The following is a 13,126-nucleotide window of genomic DNA, read 5'->3' as shown; positions in this document are numbered from 1 at the left end:
TTTACATCTCTCATTGTGAACCGATAGACATTTTTTGTTTTCGAAATAATTATACACAATGTAAATATTTTATCGGTTTGTTATATTTTTTTCAAAAAATCCCATTTGAATTTGTAACATAAAAAATCTATCAGAATTAAGAATCAAATCTTATTAAATGATGATTTGCTCTACGGCCATTAATCAATTAATAAGTTCTTTGGAAACAATCTTAAAATTACACGTTTTTATAATTTTAAAATCCTTTTCCACTAAAAAGCACATACCCAAAAGTATTCAAAATCAGTTCGGCAGAAACTAGATTATAAAATGTGATTTTTTAAAATGAACCTACAATGAAAAAGAAAGTCATGACAAAAGATTTTCATTATTTTTACCTTTTTTTTTTTTCAATTGAACTTGTCTGCGAACAATTGACAGAACAAATGAGAGGTAAAGACTTTGGTTCAATATGGAAGAGATTATATACAGGGGAAGATGATGGGAATTGGGTTAAGCCATTTTGGGATGGAAATGGCAGAAAACACCAAATTCAATATGTACACCATTTGATACATGTTAGAAAAGAACAATCTTTGCTTTGGCTTGATAATTGGGAAGAGGCCATGTCAGCTGATGCTGAAGTATCTGGGATCTTCTGGAAAATGGTATTCTACTTTCAACTGTCATAACACAATACAGAACAAAACAAAATGTACAAGCAACTTGTTAGAGGCCATATTCAAGTAATTAACACACTAAAGAGAGCAGCATAACAAGCAGCAGTTTACCAAACCAATCAAGCAGTTAACATTAGAAAATAGAACTAGCTTGAACAATACTAACTAATGACTTGTTTTCGCTGGTCACAAGTAATGAGAGACTTCAAACTTGCCAATTAAGTCGAATCTGTGTGTATGTTATGTGAAGGTGCATGACGACAGTGAATAAATGGAGAGAACTAAATATGGCTTTTTAGTGTCAAGTTTATAATGAGAAGACTACCATTACCTTGCCCTCATCAGAATCTGAATGGCGTTGAGGAAAGACCACCCTCATGTCGTTGTATAGATAGAATTTTCTTTCGCCATCTATATCCAGGTGAGGCTTATTTTGAGCAGAGAGAGAATCTGATTTGGATTTCCGAGACGACCTAGAAGATTTTTTTGGAAAGGGGCATAGGAAACGGAGGTGCAGAGCATAACGTAGAGCGCCTGCAGTATTCTCATTGACCTTTGAACAGACGTGCAATAGTTTCTTGTCAGTTGCACAAAAATTCTCAACCCAACAACCATCCTTCTGATCAGGCCTCTCGTACCGATTCTCAACACCTACAGAAGCAGAATCTTTTTTTTGGTTATCGAAGATTTGCTCTGATCCATCCCCATTATGAATGAAATCAACCATATCAGAGCTTTCCCTTCGGTTTTCATTCCCATTTTTCAAACTCTCCCATTTATGTTCAGTATTAATCCCATTGGTCTCCATTATGTTCTTGCTAACCACTTTATCCTCACCTCTTTGGGAGGCTAACATCGCATTGTCTGCCATTTTATTGTTGTGGTCGACCTTTCCTTCTCTTGATTGCATAGAAGCTGCAACAGATGAACTTATAGTAGCCTTCTGGCGCAAGAATGTCTGTTTTCGGAATACAAGAAAACACACACAAAATTAGGGTAGTCTTACAAAAAGAAAGAAACTACTTAGTACATGTTCATCTAAAGGTCAGTCCAATTACAACAATACAAGGCGTTAATATGATAAACAGAAATTAAAAGTAGCATAAAAGTAATAACATCCACCACCTTAGTGCCAGCTGGCATGTCGCTCAAATCATAATTGCAGAGGAAAGTGTGCAAGGGAGTCTTCTCAGGATTGCTGAGAACCTGTGGAAAAGAAAACACATCAAACAAATAACTACTAGATAATTCATCACATATGCTCATATGCAAACAAGTTACATATAGAATGCTAATGTGCCAAACCAGGCCAACCAGCACAACAATGCATTCAATTCAAACACTATATCAATGAAGCACAGAGTAAAGAGAAATGATCAACTAAAAGTTATTAGACTGGCCAAAACCCACAATGGAAAAATGAGACAATTTTCAAAGACAGTAGATCTAGTTTCTCCTAATAATCTCAACTTGGAGGATGTGCCCTCCTAACTTCACTTTTAAAGTTTCAAATTTCAATCAACCCATGGAAACATGCAATTTGATTAGTATCTCAACAGACATGCACTCCAATGCAAACTTATTTCATCCTCTTCCCTACAGCGGTAAGTAAATCCTGATGTAACCTAAAATGCACTCAAGAAGTTTTTTCTTTGGCTTCGGTTTTTGTATGTTAAATGTGTTCTTTGATGCATTTTTATATTGATAGTAGGAACTGAGTATTTGAGCAAAATTAGAAAAAATTTGGAGCTTCATTGAAGAAAATAGCCTGGAAGTAGATAATGATTCTAAGACATGAAATGAGGCTAAAAAGAGTGAGAAGGGTGAGCAAGTGCTGCCACAACACTAGGCTCGGCGCCAAAGGATCAAAGTTGCACAACAAGCAGCATTGCATCCACCTAGCATTGAGGTGCCACTTGCACACCCTTCTAAGCTCTTTTTAGATTTTTTTCTTTCCTTGGGATAAAGGCTATTTCTTCCATAAAACCTGAATTCTTTTAATTTCGCTTAAATGCTCAGTTCCTACATTCCTACTTATCCATATAAAAACACATCAAACAACACATTTAATGTAAAACACTAACAAAAATCTAAACCAACGAAAACACTTATTGAGTGCTTTACATAACAAAAACATATACACACGAAGCATCACTCACTACACAACACAGAATAAATGACAGCAATCCTTGATAAGATAAGGCAATAATTCTAATGATTCTAAGTTGTTAACTCAGATATTGGTGAACTACACATTTAGGTGATAAAGTAACATATTAGCTGTTGCGCGGGTCAGGGAACGAATTATAAGCAAAAAACTGATCTAACAAGATATACATGGAAAAGGCATATATGCATACGCACACACATATTACATATATAGATAGATAGTTAATTTTCAGATTAAAGGTTATTCTAGACACTATGAAATAATTCAAATCTTCAACTAAGTCGACCCACGGTAAAACTCTCCATATTTAGAAGTATATTACACAAGTAACATTCACAATTTAACATAAAGGGAAAGCCCCCACATCAAGAGCTAACAAACTTAATCTTTTTTATGAACCTCTACTCCCCTATACCCGAGACACCCACACCCACCCCACAGCCTCGACCCAAAAGATAGTATTAAGCTCACCCGAAGGTTTGAACTTGGTTATCTCTAACTCAAATGTCTAAAAATTGGTACCCCAAGGGAGAGGAAAGCTGAAACTAATTGGTGTAAAACCAAATCCTAATCTTTTGTTTGAATGAAATCTTATCTCTCAATGTGACAGGAGATCTTTATTTATTGAGAAAAACTTAATACAAGTTGGTTATTTTGTAACTAAGTAGTTTTAACAAATATAACAGTAAGCTAAAACAGTAAACTAGTTAACAGTAGGGTGTAGATGTTTAGGCTATTTGAATTACATCACCCATCCCCTGAGCATCAAACTTGTCCTCAAGTTGCGTCTGCTATTGTAAGCTGGAATCCATCAGGCGCATTGTACCTTTTGAGGTCTGCAATGTTGAAAACTGGGCTGATGTTGATCCCTTCAGGCAGCTCAAGCTTGTAGGCGTTTCGCTCATATTTAGCTATTATTCTACATGGACCAATCTATCTGTCTTTTAATTTTCCATATGTTCCAGCTGGGAATCTTTTTATCTTCAAATGGCCCATTACTAGGTCACAAATTTAAAAATGAACTTCCTTTCTCTTCTTATCTTTAAAACACAATGGTCTTGGTTATATGCTCAATGACTTCTGTGTGAAGCTTTCGGATTCTTTCGGCCAAGTCTCCCACTTCTTCTTTGAGTTCCACTTCTTTCGGTAGACTAGTTAGATTAAAGGTAAGCCTTGTAGCTTTAGTATACACGATCTCAAAGGGACACTTACCAGTAATTCTATTTTTGATGTTGTCAACAGCAAATTCAGCTTGGGCAAGAATCATATCCCATTGCTTAGGATGATTTCCACTTGGACATCAAATCAAATTCCCTAATGACCAATTAGTTACTTCTGTTTGTCCATCTGTTTGTGGATGAGCAGTGGTACTGAATTTCAGAGTGGTGTCAAATTCCTTCCACAAAGTCTTCCAAAAATGGCTAAGGAACTTGGTATCTCTGTCGAAGACTATGGGTTTTTCCAATGCCGTGTAGCCTTACTATCTCTCTAAAGAAGAGAGTGGCTACCTAAACCGCATTAGTAGACTTCTTGCAGGCCAAAAAGTGTGACATCTTGCTGAATCTATCAACAACTACCATAACTAGGTCGAATCCTCCTTGAATTTTAGGTAGACCTACTACAAAATCAATTGATAAATCTTTTCATATATTTTTTGGAATAGGTAGAGGAGTATAGAGACCAGCATTTGTTGAAGTCCCTTTTGCTCTTTGGCAAATAGCACATCTCTTCATGAAATTGTTGGTGTCTCTCTTAGCATTTGGGCAATAGAACCATTTATTGATAACATGGAAGGTCTTGTCTTAACCAAAGTGCCCTGCTAACCCACCCGGGTGAACTTTTTATTAAGGCTTACCTTAAGGAAGTATGAGGGATGCATAATTGGTCTCCTTTGAAAAGGAATCCTTCCATCAAGTGATAGTCTCCTTCTCGAATATGGTTAGAGCAATTGCTCCACATCTCCCCAAAATCTTCATCATTCTCATACAGTTTTAGGAGATGGTGGAAGGCTATAATCTCAACTGAAAAAACAAAACGCTGGATATAAGACAACCACCGAGCATGCGTCCTCTTGATGCTTTTTTAAGCTTGTAGATACTTCAAAGAAAAATGATCAATGAGCATTATAAACTCCTTAAAAGGTAGTGTTCCCACTGTTTTAAGGCTCTTACAAGAGCATATAGCTCTTTGCTCATAAATGCTCCAAGCTTTCTAGAGGAACTCAATTTTTCACTGAAAAACTCCACTAGATGTCTCCCCTGTGATAGGACTGCCTCAATGGCATCTACTGCCTCTTAAATGGCATCTACTGCCTCTTCGAAGGGACTATCAAATTCTGGGAGTTCAAGAACTGGCTGGCTGCCAAGCTTCTTTTTATCAAATCAAAGCTTTGTTGTTGGTTTCTCCCTTAAGTAAAAGCTCCTAAGCTCCTTTCTTCAAAGGATCAGTTATTGGGGTTGTGATGGAGCTGAAATTTCTGATGAATTTTGTGTAAAACGAAGCCAGCCCCATGAAGGCTTAGATTTCCTTCACTGAATTAGGAGTTAGCCAATTTGCCACAGCTTCACTTGGTTTTCACAAATAAGAAACCCTAGGAATGAAACCTTCCCTATGCAGAATGTACAATTCTTCAAGTTAATATACAGTTCATTTTTTTAGGGCTTCAAAAACCAGCTTTAGATGCTGTAAATGGTCTTCCTCATTTCTGTTGTCCACCAAGATGTCATCAAAGTAAACAACCATGAACCTGTTTAGGAAAGAATGAACCACTTGATGCATTAGTCGCATGAAAGTGCTTGGTGCATTGGACAAGCCAAAAGGCATCACTAGCCACTCAAAAAGCCCCTCATTTGTCTTGAAAGCCATTTTCCATTCATCTCCTGGCCTTATTCGAATTTGAAGGTAGCCACTCTTTAAGTCTACCTTAGAAAAGATACGGGCTCCTCCAAATTGATCAAATAGATCACTAATTCAAGGGATAGGGTAACGATACTTGATGGTTATCTTGTTGATGGCTCAGCCATCAACATACATTCTCCAACTGCCATCTTTCTTTGGAGTCAATAGGCCTGGGACTGCACAAGGGTTGATACTCAATCGGATATGTCCCTTTCTCAGTAGTTCTTCCCTAAATGTTGATGCAAGATTTCATACTCCTTTGGACTCATCCTATAATGAGGACGGTTAGGAAGGGAAAAGCCTGGAATCAAGTCAATGCTATGCTGAATGTAAAGAGGAGGTTCAGAAGGCTCTTCCATGATGCTTGGAAACTGCTTCAATAATTCTTGCACTTTCGGTGGCACATGTTTGGAGCAATATGTGGAAGGATGGCCTGCAACATCAAGTCTTAAGATATCAGATTCTCTATCTTTAATAAAGTTCTTACCACTTACGGTGGTGAAGAGATGATTGTTGGACTTCTTCGAATTAACACCTCCTTCATTTTTCTAGCTAAGAGACATTTGGACAATCTTCTTATTCATCCACTAGAATTCATAGGTATTCTCCCTTCCTCCACGGACTCCTTGAACATCATATTGCCACAGCCTCCCAATCAAGATATGGCAAACATCCATATCTAATACATCATAGACGATTTGGTCTTTATAACTTCCTCCAATAGACAAAGGAATCAAGCAAATCTCATTTATCTGTGCATCTCCACCTTTCTTGATCCATCCTATTTTGTGAGGATTGGAATGAGGTTCTGTCTTCGATTTAAGGGCAATAACTAGCTTCTTAGAAACGAAATTCTCATTGCTGCCATTGTCAATAATCATGTCACATACCTTACTTTGACTGGTGCGACGAGTCTTCAAAAGACTAAGCCTGTGCTGGTGGGAGTTATCATTTTGAGGTGCAATTAGTACTCTTTGAAGTACACAAGAGAGTCCCCTTCATCAGGCTCAAGGATCTCTTTATTTTGATCAAAATTTCCTTCTTTCACCTTAATGAGGTCTTCATCTTCCCCTAGAATGGCTACCGTTTTCTTTTAGGACAAGAGTTAGAGAGGTGGCTAGTTTGTCCACAGCAGAAGCATTTACTCAGATTAGGCCTTTGGTACATGTTTTCTGTTTGTTTCTTGGGAATTGTTTCAGTCTTCTTCCCATTTGAATCAATTGTCTTGTTTGGAGAGAGGACGGGAGTTATATCCGCCTCTTGGTTTTGAGCAGAATGCTCCACCGCCACTGGATTTACACGTTGGACAGCCATGGACCCAAGAGCTTTATGGTGCTCTGATACCAATCTGTGTAAAACCAAAGTCTAATTTTTTGTTTGAATGAAATCTTGTCTCTAAATGTGAGAGGAGACCTTTATTTATTGAGGAAAACTTAATACAAGTTGGTTATTAATAACCAACTAAAAGTAAGCTAAACAATATAACATCACAAATAACTGTAAGCTAAAACAATATAACAATATAACAGTAAGCTAAAACAGTAAAGTAGTTAACAGTAGGCTGTAGATGTTTAGCCTATTTGAATTACATCGCTAATAGTCATTAACATCACAAATAACTGAAAACAAGAAAATAATTTATCAACACATAAATGGTTGTCCTATTTAGTTGTAGTCTGTAAACCGTGGGTCCTTAAAATGAACGAATCACTTAAAATAGCTAAGGTACATAAAAACATCCCCTGAAATGGAAGACATAAGGTAAAATAAATGCTCCTCCATGCAATAATAGAATACAAATCCTTCTCATGCATAATTAATACTCACAAATCAAAAATATAGAAATCACATCAAGCAACCCACCAGTTGTATACGCCCCTTCATAGGAACCCGAAGGCGGCTCTTCACCAATTGCGACTCATCAGTATTTGAAACTTGTTTGGATTTCTGAGCTCTATACTTGTTTAGTAAGGAATTTTTGGCAAGATCAATGGATGCATAATATAGCAAGTAGCGATCTCCATCCACACTTGCTACTGAAAATGGCAGCTTCTGCGACTGCGGTGAGAAGTTCCCTCCAGTAATGCTTAGTACAGCCAGAAAACCATCAATTTTCTGTACATAAACACATAAGTAACAAGTGATTAACTCAGGAACATGGCAAAGTAAATCCTCCTATATCAATTCAGGACTGGCATTGTGCAACAAGATACTGACCTGACATAGTTTGCCAGATAAGAACCGACCGGATAATAATGACTCCTCAAAAGAACCAACCAATGATCTCCTAACAGGAAGTCCACTCAAACTTCTAACAAAGCGCATGCTCTGAGAAGTAGGGACTGAATCCTGAGACATAATCCAGCGTGCGCTCTTGGAACTTTCCAGGGAGGACGGCCGAAACTCTTTATCCAAAATAACATCTTCAAATGATTTGATTTCCTCTTCATCAGAGGCAAATAAAATATGTGAGTCTGAACCACCAATTGTTTTTTCAATATCACCAAGAAATGAATGATAACCAACATTCTCTTTCTTGATGTTTCTGCATCTTCCAGCATTTTTCATTCTCTCAGAAATCTTTGGACCAAGAGGTGACAGAGAAAGTGGAACCACAGACACCGATTCAGGGGATAGACTTTCAGAATCCACATGGGTTCTTACTCGACTCAACTTACTGAGTTGATCGTGTCCTGGACAAGACAAAATCTCATCCTGACTAATGGATTTCTTGTTTTCTAGCAGAGGACTATCGCTCAAAACAATTGATTTCACAACATCACTGTCATCATACAGCATTTTTTTCTGTTCCAATAAACCTGCTAGAGATTGACTTCGCAAGGTAAAATCATGTTTGCTTCCAACATGGGCTTTCTTAAAATCATGGGGTGCAGAAATTCTTAAATTTTCAGATATAGAGGTATCAGTTTTTCTGCCACCAATGTCCAAAAGATCGCCCTTAAACTGATCTGGAAAAAGCATGCTACTCAGTGGAGATAACAGCCGCTTTCTGACTGCTGAACCACTGGATTCAGATTCATTGAGCCTAATATCAACTATGTTTTCATCATTTGTAGAACTAGTTTCCCCTGACGCAAATCCCACTATCCTAGAAACAGGCTTATGGTTCTCTCGTCCACATTTGAACTTAAACCAGCAACCGTCATCCATAGAGCCAATTTTGGGACCCTGATAATCGGAAGCATTTTCCGATCCCCCACCAACCTTAGCCAAGTTTTCACAAAAATTAGGAAGCTCCATATAGAAGTTTCTCTCAGAATCTCCAGAGGAAGAGTATGTTGAACTACCAGCACACCTACTTAAGCCTCCATTGCAGACTCCAGCCAAATTGCAAGTACTCACATCATTAAAACGTGGAGGGCTCTGCAGAAACATGCTCAATGAGCCTGCTGGTGCCTCCTCGGTTGTTCCACTGATGGGAACTTGCGGCAACCCCATGATCGATCTTACTAGAGACTAATCTGTATATTCCAAATAGGATTTCTCTCAGGTTCCTTCTCTCTTTTTTTATTTTCTATTTTTTTATTATTACATATATAATTTTCTCCCTTGGATGAGAGCCTTGAGTTTCCTCTAATGCTGTTGTATGTCAGATGCCTGCCTCTCTACTGAGGTTTCTAATGGACAATCATCAACCTTAAAGCACTGTGGTTTTAAATGCTTAACTACCTATGCTTATTTGTACCCTGATGAAAAAAGAAACATAAAATGATTGCAATTCCCAAATCTAAATATAAGCCAATGCTATGTGTCTTCCAAATGTAACCATGATTTAGCGATACCCTCTTCCGTTTCCATGGAGTTTGTCATGTGGGAAATCAAGCAGATGTAGGATATCCAAAGTTCATAAAAAACGAGTTTCTTCCAACATCCATTCAAAGGAACATCCAAAGACATATGATTTGTCATCGCCAAATGAACAAGTGAACACCCCTGAAAATAATATGAACAATGATTAGTCCCTTTGCAAAATCTATTAAAATCACTTTACCCTTGCATTTCTGAATGCCAGGTATGGATTCAATTCCATTAAAATTTTATAAAGCAGCACAACTTCTTCGATATAATTAATGGTTATAAATTATAGAATTATCATCGATGGCCTTTGTCATTCTTCATGATCATGATATGATCGACTGGAGTTGCAACTTACATTCCAACCAACCCAAATGGATGAATGTAGGACAGAATGCAGAACCCGTCATAGATAAACACAATGGAAGAAACAAGGAGATACAGAAAAGAGACAAGAGTAGAGATTCTTCAAATTTAGAACCCCTCGAATGCAAGAAAACAAACCATTTATTTGGTAAAGATCTACATGAGATTGTCCATCTCAAAAATAAAACACAAATCCAAAAGGCAGAATCCAACTTCCAAAACGTCAAACAGGAAGATGACTCAGGAAAGGAGAAGTTGCTTGTACGATACCCATAACCCATTCAACGAAAATGCATTACATTTTGATGTGGGTAACCATTCATAGGAAGCAACTGGAGTTCTTAATCCTTCATTGATATGTTATCTGTATATTCCACTTTCAATTTATTTGTTTTCTCAGTGTTTAAGAAGGGAAAGAAAACGAAAAACAGAAAGCATGAAAGTGATTTCCATTAAACTAAAAAAAAAGTATAAAAACACAGCTCTTCCAGCAGCACACAGAAATGAGCAAACAAAAAAATAAAAGAGAGTTAACGGAAGCTCGATCACCCAAAATCATGAACAGAGAAACAAAGGGTTTACGTTTGAATGGGTGAAAAATTGAAAGAGAAAAAACACCCTGATCAAAAGGACGCACCAATAAGCCGTCGGGTGAAAGAATCGACCATTTCGGAACAAAAAGTGAAGAGCAGCAGATCGAGAATCGGAATAATCAAAGGATTAAAGAGAAGAAGATAGAGAAGAAATGAAAGAGGGAAAAGGGAAGGGAAGGGAAGAGGGTGGTCTTTTCTCCTTTTGGTTGGTCTGCAGAAAGAGAGAGAAATGGAAGAAGAAAGATGAAAATTGAAATGGGGATAATGGGAAATGGGAATTGAAGGGCAAACAAATGGGTTTATGTTTATTGTTTATAATCCCAAAATTACACCATCATCCTCATCTTATCACCATCATCACCCCATCCAATTCCATACTTTCCCACCGCCATTTCTTAATTCTAAAATCCTTTCTCTATTTTTTTTCCATCCTTCTAATTTCAATTTCATTTTGATTAATATGCTGTTAACTTTTGTTCCACTTTACTTGAAATTTGAATTCGTTTTAGCGTACTTTCTATACTCTTTCTATAATTATTCATTTATAAAAAGAAATTTAGTAAAATAATCTTAATTTGTCAACAGTGACTTCGAGATAAACTTCGAGAAAGAAATTAGAAAGGATTTAGGACATAGAATAAACAACTAAAGAGATGATAAATAACTCTTTAAATAGAAGGCTTCGAAAATGAGAGAAAATGATGAAATTATTCCTAAAGGCAACATTGTGCAGCATTACAATGTCAATGTTGCAGATGCAAAGTACCTTCATGGTGCTATGCATTTTTTTAGCAAGTGCACGTTGTTGCAATGCAAGGCTTCCTACATCAATGTCACAATGCTATTGATGCTTTGTAAGAAGGGAGCACTTTGTAAGAATGGCTCCCTTCTTAGGAGGACAGGGTGTTGTCTTTTGTTTTGTTCTACATTCAGCCCCCTTATTACTATGAAGTCATTTAATTTTTTTATTAAACTGATTTTTTGTCACAGTTATAAATAACTTAAACATGTTAAAAGCATCACTTTTATTTTTCAACAAATGAATAAAAGTGTAATCAGAACAATCATCAATAAAAGTTATAAAATATCTTTTATTATTCCTAGTCAAGACATCATCAATTTCATATAAGTCTGAATGTATTAAATCTAGATAGATGCTCATATTTTCTAATTACATATCTAAGCAAAGTTTTAATTATGTTAGCTTGACTACAATATTCACATTTATTAAAATCTTTCTTTGATAACTTAGTAATCATATTCAACATACACATGTTGCTAATTATTCGTTTATTAACATGAAAAAGTCTAGCATGCCACGTATTGGAAAAACCAACATCTAAGCAGAATTTTGAATTTATTTACTTTGAGATTAAGCTTAAACATTCCATCAGTTGCATAATCCTTCCCAATAAAGGCATTATTTTTAATAAGAGTAAATAAACTTAATTCTATAGTTTGAGTGAAGCTTAACTTGTTGAGAAGATAAATATGAGAACGAATTCTTCCTTATTTATGGAGTGGGTAGAATTTTTTTTAGTATGACTGTTTTGCCAGAGGTGAACTTTAACTCCACATCACCGATTCCAGCAACCTTTGTTATATGGTGATCCTCAGAAGTATTTTTCTATCCTTAAATAATTCTATCACAGCAACATTTGTTGTGTAGTATTTTTCTATCCCCAACCTTTGTTGTATAATTTTTAAAGAGACTAAGATCATGACAGATATGACGAGTGGTACCAGTGTCTTGCCATCAACCTTTAGAATCCCGGATGACACTTTATTTTTGTGATTGTGGCACAAAGTTCTTCTTCTATCAGGCTCGCCTGCGCAACATGACAACTCATGTTCCTACAATGTCTAGCTAAATGATCAGGCTTATTACAATTATAGTAGATAATTTGTATTGTACTCTTGAACTTATGATTTTTTAGTTTTTCTGGTTGTTGGGACCTTGCTTCTGAACTTTCATCTTGTTCCCTTTGGCTTCAACCCAGGTTTCAAAACGGCAATGGAAGTATTTCTAGAAACGATGTTTACCTCCTCTTTTTAGTCGTGTTTTTGGGCTTCCTCCTCAATCTTCTAACAAGTTATCAAACTTTTCAAAGAGAATCCTTTGGTTTTATAGCTTAGGGTATTGTTAAATTTCTTCTACATAGGAGGTAATTTGTCAATAATAACAACTTAGAATTGTTCATCTAAAGTCATACCTTTGCTCATTATATCATTAGCGCAATTTGTTGGAATAAATGGTATGTGACCATTCGTATAAAGTTGTATTGTTTCATGAATGAACAACCCTTTTCGAAAATAACCAATCTAAAGAAGAGATGCAATTATTTGAATGGCCACTAATAGTCTATAAATACACCTCTTCTTCATATTGCTTTTGAGAACTTTTTTCATAATGATTTTCTTTCATAGACATTTCTCCCTCTAGTAAACTTTGTTCAAGTTCGGTTTATTTTCAAAGTGATAGTTTGTTAAATCTTGTGGACGAGATGTTGCTTCCATGAGAAAGTTAATATATTTTATCCTGAGAGACAGTTACTCATGAAACTCAGGCACTAGAATGAATAAAATTGTCTTAAGGAAACAAAGTGAACTCATGATTATATTTG

At 36.4% G+C, this 13,126-nt stretch overlaps 1 protein-coding gene across 2 annotated transcripts; it reads right to left on the bottom strand.

Moving 5' to 3' along the window:
* Positions 1–351: 351 nt before the first annotated feature.
* Positions 352–10,823, bottom strand: LOC103491833 (uncharacterized). 2 transcript variants are annotated; one of them, XM_051086253.1, is made up of 6 exons: positions 10,492–10,823; positions 7,945–9,681; positions 7,591–7,842; positions 1,785–1,865; positions 991–1,617; positions 352–662 (listed from the first exon to the last, which is right to left on the bottom strand). In XM_051086253.1, the coding sequence occupies exons 2-6, from the start codon at positions 9,184–9,186 to the stop codon at positions 609–611; spliced, it is 2,256 nt and encodes a 751-aa protein (XP_050942210.1). In that variant the 5' UTR covers positions 9,187–9,681; positions 10,492–10,823; the 3' UTR covers positions 352–608. The 2 variants fall into 2 exon arrangements, with proteins under 2 accessions (XP_050942210.1, XP_008450162.1); XM_008451940.3 differs by having other exon boundaries at positions 10,547–10,823.
* Between the last annotated feature and the right edge of the window lie 2,303 nt (positions 10,824–13,126).

Source organism: Cucumis melo, chromosome 6 (assembly GCF_025177605.1).
Source record: "Cucumis melo cultivar AY chromosome 6, USDA_Cmelo_AY_1.0, whole genome shotgun sequence".
NCBI classification, from domain to species: Eukaryota; Viridiplantae; Streptophyta; class Magnoliopsida; order Cucurbitales; family Cucurbitaceae; genus Cucumis; species Cucumis melo.
Note: the sequence above shows the minus strand (reverse complement) of the source record. Positions and strands in the feature narration are given on the sequence as shown.